General features: G+C 55.2%; 1 protein-coding gene across 1 annotated transcript; it reads left to right on the top strand.

Moving 5' to 3' along the window:
* Positions 1 to 5,614: 5,614 nt before the first annotated feature.
* ATP6AP1 (ATPase H+ transporting accessory protein 1) lies at positions 5,615 to 13,063 on the top strand. Its single transcript, XM_007538304.3, has 10 exons — positions 5,615 to 5,822; positions 6,081 to 6,207; positions 8,271 to 8,345; positions 8,558 to 8,751; positions 9,045 to 9,085; positions 9,597 to 9,682; positions 10,004 to 10,242; positions 11,682 to 11,729; positions 11,812 to 12,043; positions 12,215 to 13,063. The coding sequence occupies exons 1-10, from the start codon at positions 5,686 to 5,688 to the stop codon at positions 12,422 to 12,424; spliced, it is 1,389 nt and encodes a 462-aa protein (XP_007538366.1). The 5' UTR covers positions 5,615 to 5,685; the 3' UTR covers positions 12,425 to 13,063.
* The last annotated feature ends 47 nt before the right edge of the window (positions 13,064 to 13,110 follow it).

The following is a 13,110-nucleotide window of genomic DNA, read 5'->3' as shown; positions in this document are numbered from 1 at the left end:
CCCTGCCCCCACTGCACTGAAGAAAGCATTGGTGCTGTGGTTGCTTCCATTCTGTTTCTCTGACTCTATCTAAAAAAGAATTTGGAGGGATGGGGAGTGAGTATAATGCTTATGACACAAAAACAAAAACATTTTTTCTTCCCATACGTGAGGCTTCCAGGTTTCAGGTTCAATTTCAGCCATCACCATAAGCCAAAGCTGAGCTGAGCTCTGAATAGAAAAATAAATAAACAAATAAATACATAAAAAATCAAATCAAGTAGGGCACCAAAGAGTACCTTGAGTTTAGCTTAGCTCGTCTTAGATTGTGCTGCGTCCTGCATGAATAAAGAGATACTGCCTAAAAAAAAAAAAAAGTAGGGCACCAAAGTAAAAAATCCTGTGGTGACCAGGATGGTGGACATGCGGCTTCCTGGGCCGGCGGGGGAGCGGGGGGCTGGAGGGTGGGGGTGGGGATGGGTGGGTGGGATGGGACACAGTCTTTTGGTGGTGGGAATGGTGCTTATGTACACTCCTAGTAAAGTGTAGTCATATAAATCACTATTTAATTAATATGAGGGGGAAAATTGACTGTATGTCTTGAACTTTTTAAAACACAGACTGAGTCTTTTTAATATATAGGCTGAGTCTTTGATATGCGGATTCTCTCAAAAGCCTAGACCAGGTAGATCAGAAGCAACCAGTGGCACAGCTATATACAAGATACTGGGTACTATACAGCAAACTCTAACAAAGGGACTTTTCAAAGTTAACCCAATTACCAAATAATGTGATGATAACAATAACTATCCATTGTCTTCTTGAACACTAAGACAGCAGGAACCTCACATTTCCACTATAGAGCCTATATTTCCCCCAGTCCTGGAACCTTAGGGTAGGGCCCACTTTCCCACATGCTTCTCCCAATTTATATCAAATAATATTGCATCCACCGATCACAACCTAACCAACGCAACCAGTGCCACCTCAACATGCTTCAGCTCAGACTGTGTCCAGAGACTTCACGTGTGGAATGACAACCCTTCAGCTTGACTACTCGGGTGAGACCGTTCCTGTTGTTAAAATTCGGAGGACTCTTGCTGGCCGGGTAGCTTCACGGCGGGTAACAGAGACGCGGAGACAACGGCTGGGCAGGGCAGCTGTATTTCTTTATTCAGGAACGATTCATAAACTAAGACAAACTAATCACCAAACAGAACTCTGCTGTCTCTTTGCGGTGGCGCAAGCACTCTCTCTAACTCTGTAACTCTGGACCTCTGGCCCTCTGCAACTCTTCAACTCTCCACCTCTGGCACTCTCCGAACTCTCTCTCACTCTGGAACTCTTCAACTCTGGCACTCTGGCACTCTGGCGGGGTTCCTTGGGGCGGGGCCAAGCGGGCCCGCGAAATTAGCAGGCCTGATCCAATTCTCTTGGCGGGGGAGAACTAGCACCCAATGTAAAGCATACAACAATTCCCCCTTTTCTTTTTAACTAAATGACTATAGTATCAAGGGTGTGGGGTGAACAGAAACATATATCATAGAGGCATTTTTAAAAAAGAAACTGGCACAAACATGGAGAAACTTGTAAGCAAGTAACAAGAACCAGCGTGTTGCCAAGGGAAGGCCTGAGGGGGCCATATCTGCCTCTGTGGGGCTTTATCAGCTTAAAAAAAACATCTCTTGCCTCTGGGGGGCTACTTGACTCAACGGGCATTTGCATGGGGGCGGGGAACGGCCTAGAGTCCCAAAGGCAGCTGGCTGCAATTTACTTACTATGAAACAAAACTTGTTATTAGCATATCTCTAATAGAGAAGGAATTTGAGACTTTTACATATCAACGTCTTTTAACCTTTTGTTACACCCATTCAAGATGGAGACACACCCTAGTTGTGGGCAGGAAAGGAAACCTCAGGCATGAGAATAATTAGCATAGCCATTGTGCGATCTACTATTTCTAATAGAGAAGGTAATGGAGAGTTTTACACATCAACAAGTCTATTTAACCTTTTGTTTAGACCAACTTAGTTAAAATATATTGCTTGTTAACTAATTTTTACCTCAGACTTTAAATGTAAGTTAATTTTATCTTTATGAGAATTACGTTGAAAACCTTTTTCATTTAACTTTGTCTAGTAAGAATTTAGCCTTAAAGTTACTGTTTACCAAACTTTAAACATACACATAAACATGGTCATTAATACACAAGGAGAGAAACCTTTGTTACGAAGACATGTCATTTTAAACACGAATTTAAATCTGTACTGTCTTAGTTGTTGGGGGGGGGTTCACCATCCGGAGGTGGCTTCCCGCGCAGCTTCACTTCTAGGAATTGCAGGTTGCGATCTCTGCACAAATCTCTGCGTACTCCAGCTTGTCTGCCTTCAGACCGGACTGGCAGCTGGAGATCTCGTGTGCCCAGTTTCGGCAGGGAGCCCGGGGGTCTGGGAGGCCCGGGATGGTTCCAGAATTTATAGCAAGAGGGCAGGCAGGCCAGTTTTGGAGAAGGCGTGGGCCTAGGTGCCCAGGGGTGGCAGCCATGATAGGCCGCCGCGGCCCTGCCCCATGGCCCTGACATGTCTGCTGCCCTGTTCGCAGTGGCCGAGCAGCGTGGAGGGATCACGCATCCAGTGCCCTGCGCCATGCAGGGGAGAGTCGGCTCCTGTGGGCTGGCCTCGGGCTCATGCGTGTTGGCATCGGGCTCCAGCGTGTTGGCATTGGGCTCCAGCATGTTGGCGTCAGCCTCCTGCGGGCTGCGGGGCTCTTGGGGCTCTTGTGTGCTGGCGTCGGCCTCCTGCGGGCTGCGGGGCTGCGGGCGCGGTGCGCGGGGTTGTCTGGGCACAGCCGGCTGGCTGGCTGTTTAACCAGGTGGAAACAGCAGCTCCGCGCCTCGGCTCCCGCCCGCTGGCTCTTCCCGCTGGCTGTTCTGAGTTCGCCCGAGCGAGTGGAAACCACAGAGTGGTCCAGAGATAAATGTTCCAGAAATAGCAAAACAGTCTCGTGAAGAAAGAGCAGAGGCCTTTGGAGATCTCTTCACAAGCAGAAGAGAAGGCCATCGTGCATAGGTAGCCAAGTTGTCTTTACTTATCTGAGAGATGCGCAGGTCAAGTCCACGTGGGCGCCATTTGTTGTTAAAATTCGGAGGACTCTTGCTGGCCCGGTAGCTTCACGGTGGGTAACAGAGACGCGGAGACAACGGCTGGGCAGGGCAGCTGTATTTCTTTATTCAGGAACAATGATTCATAAACTAAGACAAACTAATCACCAAACAGAACTCTGCTGTCTCTTTGCGGCGGCGCAAGCACTCTCCCTTACTCTGGAACTCTGAAACTCTGGCCCTCTGCAACTCTTCAACTCTCCAACTCTGGCACTCTCCGAACTCTCTCTCACTCTCTAACTCTGGAACTCAGGAACTCTCCAACTCTGGCACTCTCCGAACTCTCTCTCACTCTGGAACTCTTCAACTCTGTCACTCTGGCACTCTGGCGGGGTTCCTTGGGGCGGGGCCAAGCAGGCCCGAGAAATTAGCAGGCCTGATCTAATTCTCTTGGCGGGGGAGAACTAGCACCCAATGTAAAGCATACAACAGTTCCTTTCATAGTATTCTCTAATTCCATCCCAGGTGGCTCCCTTCCTAACAAAGTCCCAAAACCTAGATATAGGCCAGGTCCCCTGAGATAGAGCGTATGTATGTTCACACGTATCCATAAACTAGTGCAAAATATATACCTGAAAGCAGAAGTACACTAGAGTTTGCAGTGAGTACCCGCCAACACTTCACCTCCACTATTCCAACCTTTGAGTCCATGATTGCTCAACAATTTGTTTGGCTTTGTATGTTAACTCTCTTTTCAGCCACCAGGTTCCAGATGCCATCAGGATGTTGGCCAGGCTTCCCTGGACTGAAGACCCCACCAATGTGTCCTGGAGCTCCGCTTCTTCAGAGACTCGCCCCACTAGGGAAAGAGAGAGGCAGGCTGGGAGTATGGACCGACCAGTCAACGTCCATGTTCAGCGGGGAAGCAGTTACAGAAGCCAGACCTTCCACCCTCTGCAACCCACAAGGACCCTGGGTCCATGCTCCCAGAGGGATACAGAATGGGAAAGCTATTGGGGAGGGGATGGGATATGGAGATTGGGTGGCCGGAATTGTGTGGAGTTGTACCCCTCTTATCCTACGGTTTTGTAGGACAATAAAAAATAAAATCAAAATCATGTAGTAATCATGACAGTGTGGAATGGAACAGAGATCTCCAAACCTGACTCACAGGTATATGGAGATCAAACAAAAGCAGTCTTTCAAGACAGAAAAGAACTTTCTTCTCAGGGCCAGGCAGTGGCACACCTGGTTAAACACTCACATTACAGTGCGCAAGGACCTGGGTTCAAGACCCTAATCCCCACCTGCAGGGGAAAGCTTTGCAAGTATTTGCAGGGCTGCAGATGTCTCTCTGTCTCACTCCCTCTATATCCCCCTCTCCCCTCTCGATTTATGTCTTTATCCAATTTAAAAAATGAACATTCTTCTCTATAAACAGCACGGGGATACTGGTATATCTTTAAGGAAGAGAGGAAACAGCTGTCGACTCCCAGCCACACACAATAGGGTGAAAAACAGGCAACTTCGGGAAGATAATATAGGGAAATATTTCCATTATCTTGGAGGGTGGGGAGGGGAAAGGTTTCTGTAAAAGGAAATGAACCTACAAAACAAAGAAAAAGTAGTAAACTGGGGGCGATTATGATCAGCGAAATGAATACAGAGGTGAAAGACAATTACCAGATGGTTCCACTCATACATGGAATCTAGACATCTGAGACCCATGAACTTGGAGAGGGGGAGAGAAAGAGAAGAGAAGCAAGCAATCTGTTTCCAAGACTTGTGAGAACTATAGTAGCTATCTTTGGGGAAAGGTGATACATTAAAGAAAAGATACACTATACACTGTAACCTACTATTAATGACAAATGAAAAGTTTAAACAGAAGCTAAAAGAAACAGTGGTAAAAGTAGAATACATGAAAATGAAGATGTTCTGCTCACAAAAAGCACTTACTACTAAGGTAGTGAAAGGGGAGGCAGAAATGGCTCTTTTGAGACACTGTGTCCCAGTCCCATTGTCATAGGTTACTAGTCACTCTCTTCCCTCTGTCCAAGGCCAATTGAGAAAGTCTCCACCTGCTGTCTTGCCCAGGTTTCCCGCAAGTTGCAGAAAGCCTCCCTGCCCCAGCGCACCCGCTTCCCGGCCGCGGGCGGCACCCACACTGGCAGGCTCTGGGTCCTCGCACACGCCCACCGGACCCTGCCCCGCGCTGCAGACGCATCCCCGTCTCTTGACCACCTGCTGGGAACAGAACCCGGGGAGCACCACCCCGGGAGTGCCGCACCCTTGTGTCTAGCGGGCGGTTAGCGGAGGCCCACAGCCCGCGCCGGCCCTGGGAGCCTGCTGGCCCCGCCCCTCCGGCCCCGCCCCGCCCCTCCGGCCCGCCCCTTTCCCACTGGGAGCCTGCGCGCCTGGAGACTCGGAAAGCCAATCAGTGAAAAGGAGCGGCTGTGATTGACGTAGGCGTCTTCCAATCAACTGTGGTCCTGTCGAGCCGTCCTGCGTCCTGGCGGCGTAGGGCGGGACGAGGGCGACAGTCACCTGATCGGCGGCGGCGGCGACAGAGACAGGCTGTAGCCACTGAAGCTACTGGAGCTACGATGGCGGTGGCTGCTGCGGCTCGGGCGCCGGCGGCGACACGGTGGGCGCCCGCGCTCTGGCAGGTGCAATGGCTGCTGCTGACGGCGACGGCAGCGGCGGAGCAGCAGGTGCCGCTGGTGTTGTGGTCGAGTGACCGGTAAGCCGCACAGGCGGGGGTGGGGTGGGCTGCGCTGCGCCGCGCGCCTCAGCGGCGGAGGGGCCATCGCGCCATGCGGGGCTGTCCCCGCGACGGTCCGCGAGCCCCGGGTGGGGGAGCTCTGTCCCCTACTGGGTGACGCGTGCCTAGCCGAGCGGGCCAAGGCTGCGGCTCTCCACATCACACGGGGAGCCCAGGGGCTTCAGGTGTCAGGCCGCCCACCCCCGCGTGACAGCGTCTCTCCCCCTCCCCACCCAGGGACTTGTGGGCCCCGGTGGCCGACGCCCATGAGGGCCACATCACCAGCGACGTTCAGCTCTCTACCTACTTAGACCCCGCCCTGGAGCTGGGCCCCCGCAACGTGCTGCTTTTCCTGCAGGACAAGGTGCGCCACCCCAGCCCTCTCTCCCGGTGACAGAGCCAGGCCGGCTCCCTTCCTCCGGGGACACTGAGGCCCATTCCCCAGGAGAAGCTTCGGTGACCTTGTCCCAGTGTGGGGAGGTGTGGTTTCTTCCGAGGGAAGGCTGGTAAGAGAAGGTTCATCACCACTGTGACGGCCCCGAAATGGCTCCCATTCAACTGGGAGAAGCCAGGTCTCAGGCCAGGTCCCTGCTGGGTATCAAGCCCTTACCTGCCCTGCTCGACCTGGTGAGGAGTCAGTGTCCCTGGGTATAGACGGGCAGACTGATGTCCATACAGGTGAGTGACTGGGCCAAGGTCACACAGCTGGTGATCATGATCGTGGCAGCACGACCACCTTCTGAAGCTAAGTACACACTGGCCTGGACTGATGTCAGTTCCGCACTGCCACTTCCAAGGGGCTTGCTGCTTAATGAGGTGCAGAGTTAGGCAGAAGTCCACGGTTGGTTTGCGCGCCTCTCTGGCTTCCAGCCCAAGTCTGGCGGATTCAGTTAGTACTCAGAACCACAGGCCTCTCCTCTCCTCTGCCCTGGAGAAGCCAAGTGGCAGGGAGAAGAAGCTTGGATGGTGTGGGGTTGTTGATGGGGAGGTCCTGCGAGTCCCTTCCTTTCTGGAGGAGAGGGGTCTGTAGGCTTGCTCCCCTTTGGGTCTTCATCTGTCCCTCTGGGCAGGTGGTGGCGGCAAGCACGCTGCCTGGAGATGCTAGATGTAGTCAGACCAGAACTCACTTCTACTTCTACTTCTGTGACTTGACAGCCTTTGGAGATAGGAAGTCATCCACAAATGCCAATATGTGAAGCTGTCAAGGCAGGACTGTGAGGAATGATTCTGTGGCCTACAAGGCACACACAGCCAGAGCCCTTGGCGCAGGGCACACATTCATTGCTTATCTGTCCTATCTGGAGTGTCTGCTGTGTAGCAGAAGTGCTGGAGATAGAGCAATGAGCAGAGTGCCCCAGACCTCACTCTAGGAAGCCGACTCTGCCCTAAGGGTTGCTGACGGCAGGCAGTGCTGTGGCCTTTAGGCATCTGGCTACCGAGAGTACACGGCTGGCCGCCTGCTTTTCTCTCTGGGCGTGTGAGACTTCATTGGAGGGAGGATGGCAGCGAGTTCTTGGCAGTGAGAAAGGACATAGTTGGCAGAAGAATGGACTTGGTGGTGGTGGGAGGGGAGGCTGTTTGCATTGGACCGCAAGAGCTCAGGCCGCCCAGCCGACTCAGGCTCCTGCCCAGAGAGAGAGGAGGCTGCAAGTGTGTATATAAACAGAGAGCCTGGTGAGGCTGGTTAGAGTCAGCATCTCTGGACTAACTAGGCAAAACCTGAAGGAACTGGGGGGCAGGGCAGGCATTGGAGGACAGCTGCTACTTTTTTTCCTCCTCAAGGTAAAGACAGAGAGATAGAGTTAAGAGATGAGAAAGAGAGCGAGCGAGAGAGAACACAGAACCGGCGGGGCTGCCTCAGACGTGGGTCAACCACGCGGCAAAGCAGGACACTCTCCAAGTCACTTATTTGGCCAGCCCAGGACAACTTCTCGTGGTCCAGAGAGCGGGAGAGACTTTAGTGCCTCTTGGAGCACCACCCCTGCGCTTCCACCAACACAGAAGGGTGGTAGGGAAGGGGCTTCTTCCTCACTCCCCTTTCTAGTGCCGGAGGGCATGTTCAGACTGGACCTAGGTGGTTGGAGCTGGTGCAAGTCCTGGGCAGGTTCTGTTCTTCCCACCTCCAGCCTAGGCATGCGGTGACTGCAGTGCCCTTCCCGCCCCCACCCCCTTTCCCTGCCCAGTTCCTCTTGTCAGGGGCAGGCGCTGCTGAGTCTTGCTTCTAGTTCCTCCTGACCCCATGACTAGCTGGTGGGCACTGCTTCCCCTCCCCCCAGTGTGCCCTGCCTCGCTCTCACGCCAGACTGAGTCTGACTTAGTACTATCTGACCAGCCTGAAACCAGTGTCTGCCCCCACCCCATCTTGACCCTGCCTCTGGCCCTGGCCCCAGGGCAGCGTTCTGACGCCATTTCCCTGCTCCCTACTAGCTGAGCATTGAAGACTTCACAGCGTATGGTGGTGTCTTTGGTAACAAGCAGGACAGTGCCTTCTCCAACCTGGAGGTAAGAGCCCTCTCCCAGCTTGGGGCTCCTGTGCCCTTCCCAGCCCCATAGGAACTGTCCCCTTAGGGACAGGGCTACTGCTGCTACCTTTAGGGCACAGGATCAGGGTGGGGGGTATTTCCTTTCTGACCTGAAATGAGCCCCCTGTGTGTGTGTGGGGGGGCTGGCCCAGGCCCAGCAGCCCCTGGCTAACTCAGCCCCTCTGCCCCCAGAATGCACTGGACCTGGCCCCCTCTTCACTGGTGCTTCCAGCCGTTGACTGGTATGCGGTCAGCACTCTGACCACATACCTGCAGGAGAAGCTGGGGGCCAGCCCCCTGCACGTGGACCTGGCCACCCTGAGGGAGCTGAAGCTCAACGCCAGCCTCCCGGCCCTGCTGCTCATCTACCTGCCATACACAGCCAGGTAGGCCGGGCCTGCAGCCTCCGTGCTCGCAGAGCAGGGCACCCCGGCCAGGAACGGCCACTCCTGGTTGGCGCCGTGAGGCCCTTCCAGATGACGTGTCCTGCTGGCCTGTGGCTGGGCCTGTGGGACCTGCTTGTAGGGAGCCCCCCCACACCTGGCCCAATCATGGAGTGGGGACAGTGGGGTGGCCTCCAGGTAGGGTGTAGGGGACTCCCACATGGCATCCTCATCCCCAGGCGGGCTGGGCTGGGCTGGGCTAGTTGGCGGCTTCTGGAACGAGCTTTCTCCCACAGCTCAGGTCTGATGGCGCCGAGGGAAGTCCTCACAGGCAATGGTGAGTGGGCCGGCACACGCTTCCCTGCTTTTGCCCTGCTCTTGGTGCAGAAAGTCGGCTCCAAGCTCTCAGACCCCCGGCTCCTGGGGCATCCTGTCTGAGCAGAGAAACATCGCCCCAGCCCCGACCTGTAGCAGAGCCTCCTGTGGGGGTGCGAGCAGACTGTGCACAGGTGGCCTGAGGTGTAGAGACACGGGCCTCACAGGCCAACCACACTTCGGAATACAATCCTGAGGACTCTTCCTTTTGCCCAAGGGCTAGTCATACTCCCTGAGAGGCAGCTGGTGTGGGCTGTGGGCTTCGGGACTGGCGACCAAGGTCATCGCTGCCAGGGAGGCAGGGGGAGGCCTTCACCATGGAGACTTCTGGTGGGCCCCACCTCAGTGAAGTGGCCCCACAGCGCCACCGGGGGAGGGCAGATGACTGACCTTCAGCTGGCCCTCAAGCCCGCTGTGGGCACAGTGACCACAGTGATCGCACGTCTGCCTCTCTGCTCTCCTGTCGCCCTCAGATGAGGTCATCGGGCAGGTGCTGAGCACACTTAAGGCTGAGGATGTGCCCTACACAGCGGCGCTCACAGCAGTCCGCCCTTCCAGGGTAGGTGCCTGGGTGGCAGGGCCCTGGGAAGTGTGGGCAGAGGCCCTGTGGCCAGTCTGCTTACAGAGAGCCCTGGCAGGGCAGCTACCCCCCCCGGGGGGGGCCACTTCTGCTACCTCCTCATCTTCCTGCAGGCCTCGTCAGCTTTGTCTGGACGACAAGGCCCAGTGTTCCCCAGCTGGGGAGAGGGAGTACCCCACAGGCTGTGAGGCCGGAAGGGGAAGCTTCCGAGTCTTGCCTGGTGGGGACAGTGAGGTTGGGCCGCCTGGTCAGGGCCCCTGTCCTGGGGCTTGGAGAAAAGGCCTATTGCTATTCCCACAGGTGGCCCGTGATGTCGCCATGGTGGCTGGGGGGCTCACTCGCCAGCTGCTGCAGAAGCAGCCAGCACCAGCCGCAGTCCACCCCCCTGTGAGTTACAATGATACCGCCCCGCGGATCCTGTTCTGGGCCCAGAACTTCTCTGTGACCTACAAGGACAAGTTGGAGGACCTGACCCACCTCACCTTTGGGATCCAGGACCTCAATCTGACTGGTTCTTTCTGGAATGGCACTGATGCCAGGTCAGGGTCTCACCTACCACCACAGGGCGCTGTGTGCCATGGGTGTGGCCAGTGAGAGGATGGGGGTGTTGGTGGAGTAGGGCTGCCTTGTGCTTGAGGTTGTGTGGAGGGGGTCACATTTCTCAGTCATCCGGGAATCTGGCACCACTCCCTCAAGCAACCTCTGGGCAACAGCCTGAAGGACGTGGCCAGCCTGGTTCTGGGTCCCTCATCCCTTGTGGCAGGACAGGCTGTCCTTGCCAGCGAACCCAGTGGGCTCTGGATGTCCAGGAGAAGGAGCCTGTGGCTGGTTCCTTAGTATGTGGCAGGGCTAGGAGATAGCATAATGGTGATGCAAGGAAATTCTTGTTTCTGGGGGGGCAGGCGGTACCACAGCAATTTAAGCGTACATGGCGAAGCGCAAGGACCGGTGCAAGGATCCCAGTTTGAACCCCAGCTCCCTACCTGCAGACCTGCAGGATGGTTGCTTCACAAGTGGTGAAGCAGGTCTACAGATTTCTATCTTTCTCTCCCCCTCTCTGTCTTCCCCTCCTCTCTCCATTTCTCTCTGTCCTATCCAACAACAATGACATCGATAACAATAACCACAACAATGATAAAATGACGACAAGGGCAACAAAAAGGGAAAAAAATAGCCTCCAGGAGTAGTGGATTCATGGTGAAGCACCAAGCCCCAGAAATAACCCTGGAGGCAAAAAAAAGAAAAGAAATTCTCATTTCTTTGAGCCTGAGGCCCCAAGGTTCAATCCACAGCACTACCACCTTAAGCCAGAGCTGAGCAGTGCTGTCCTCTCTCATCTCTCGATCGTCTCCACTCTGAGCTGACTTTGTATTATTGGATAGAGACAAAAATTGAGAGGGAGGTGGAGATAGAGAGGGAGAGAAAGTGGTCCGGGAGGTGGCACAGTGGCTGAGGCACTGGACTCTCAAGCATGAGGTCCTGAGTTCGATCCCCGGCAGCACATGTACCAGAGTGATGTCTGGTTCTTTCTCTTCTGTCTTCCTCATCAATCAATAAATAAAATCTTTAAAAAATAAAGAGAAGGAGAGAGACAAACACCTGCAGCTCTACTTTACCACTTGGGAAGCTTCCCCCTGCAGGTGGGGGGAGTAGGGGATTGAACCTGGTTCCTTGCACACTGTAGGGCATGTACTTCACCGGGTGCATCACTGCCTGGCCCCCTGGGCTAAGCTCTTCAGAGAGAGCCAGGAAAAGACACCACAGCACGGAAGCCTCCTTCAGTGAGGGGCTGGACCGGAACTGGAGTCCCTCACATGGCAGAGCAGTGCTGGCCTGGGGGTTGCTGTCCCTTTGGGGAGGGGGTTGTGCAGATGGAGGCAGCTCAGGTGCAACTTGTCCCCAGGAGCTCGCTCTGACCCCATACCAGCCGCCCACCCCCACCCCAGCCTGACAGGCCCTCTGTCGCTCTGGCCCACAGGCTTGCACTGACTTATGATCAGCTCTTTGGTACTATGGTGACATTCAGGTAAGTGTGGGTGCTCGCAGAGGAGGAGGGGTGGGGTCTGCAGCCTATGCACCGCCTGACCCCGACCCCCCACCCCCCCCAGGTTCCTTCTGGCCAACCGCTTCTACCCAGTGTCAGCCCGGAACTGGTTTACCTTGGAGCGCCTGGAAATCCACAGCAATGGCTCCGTGGCAGTCTTCAATGTCTCCCAGATCACAGGGCCCAGCATCTACTCGTTCCACTGCCAGCACGTTAGCAGCCTGAGCAGGAAGGGCAACCTCCTGGTGCCTCAAGCACAGCCCTCGGCGTGGCAGATCTCTTTCGATGACTTCCAGGTATGGAGGGCCAGGCCAGAGGTGCTGGGGTGAGGGGAGACTGAAGGGCCTCTGTGGGTCCAGCCGCAGTGAGAATGGAGTTGACGTGAGGGCCCACCCCGAGTCAAGACCTGGGCTACCTTCTGTGGAGGGCTCCTGGTCCCTTCTGACCTGTAGCCCTGTGTCCCCCAGATCCAGGCCTTCAACGTGACGGGCGAGCAGTTCTCCTATGCCAGCGACTGCGCAGGCTTCTTCTCCCCGGGCATCTGGATGGGGCTGCTTACATCCCTCTTCATGCTCTTCATCTTCACCTACGGCCTGCACATGATCCTCAGCCTCAAGACCATGGACCGCTTTGATGACCACAAGGGCCCCACCATCGTGCTCACCCAGATCGTGTGACCCTGGGCCCCTGAGCCCAAGGGCAGGGTGTTCCAGTCATTGTCTTCCCACCTCTACTCACACTGGAACACAGGACCCCCTCTCTTCCCCACCATAGCATGAACCCCAAGCCCCCCAATCCTGTCTCGCTCCTGTGCAGCCTGCTGAGGGGCTTCCCCAGGGCCACCCCCTCCCCACCCGTAAGGTGTACATATCGCGTAGCTAGTCCTAGAGAGTCGATGAATCCACCCTCCAGGCAGTCGTTGAGGGGGAGGCCACGTAGTCTTAGGGTCCCTCCTCCCTTCTTATTTATTCTCCTCTCTGCTTCTCCACCCCCGCTGTTTATAGTGCTTTCATGTAACAGGAGCCCTCTCTGAGCCTCTCCAGGGCTCCTTGCAGCCCTCAGGAGTTTGAGGGGGTCAAGAAATACAATTGCTCTGTCTGTCCTGCTTGGCTATCTGTCTGCACCGTGTTTTGGTGATGTGGTAACAAGAAGCAGTACACTGGGTTTGGTTTCTGTGGCCTGAGCAGGAAGGCTTCCCTGAGGCAGGTGGGCTGGATGTGCACCCTGGTTTGAGGGCATGTGCCAGCCAGGGGAACCTGCCAGGTGCCCAGGGTGCTCAGTGGTTGCCTTCCTAATAAAATTAAGTCAGATCGCCACCTTCGGGCCTCCTGTCCCTTACTTCGCCTGCAGGCATGCGGGAGAG

This window comes from Erinaceus europaeus, chromosome X, assembly GCF_950295315.1.
Source record: "Erinaceus europaeus chromosome X, mEriEur2.1, whole genome shotgun sequence".
Classification (NCBI taxonomy): domain Eukaryota; kingdom Metazoa; phylum Chordata; class Mammalia; order Eulipotyphla; family Erinaceidae; genus Erinaceus; species Erinaceus europaeus.
The sequence above is the reverse complement of the archived record's forward strand: the minus strand, read 5'-3'. Positions and strand labels throughout refer to the sequence as shown.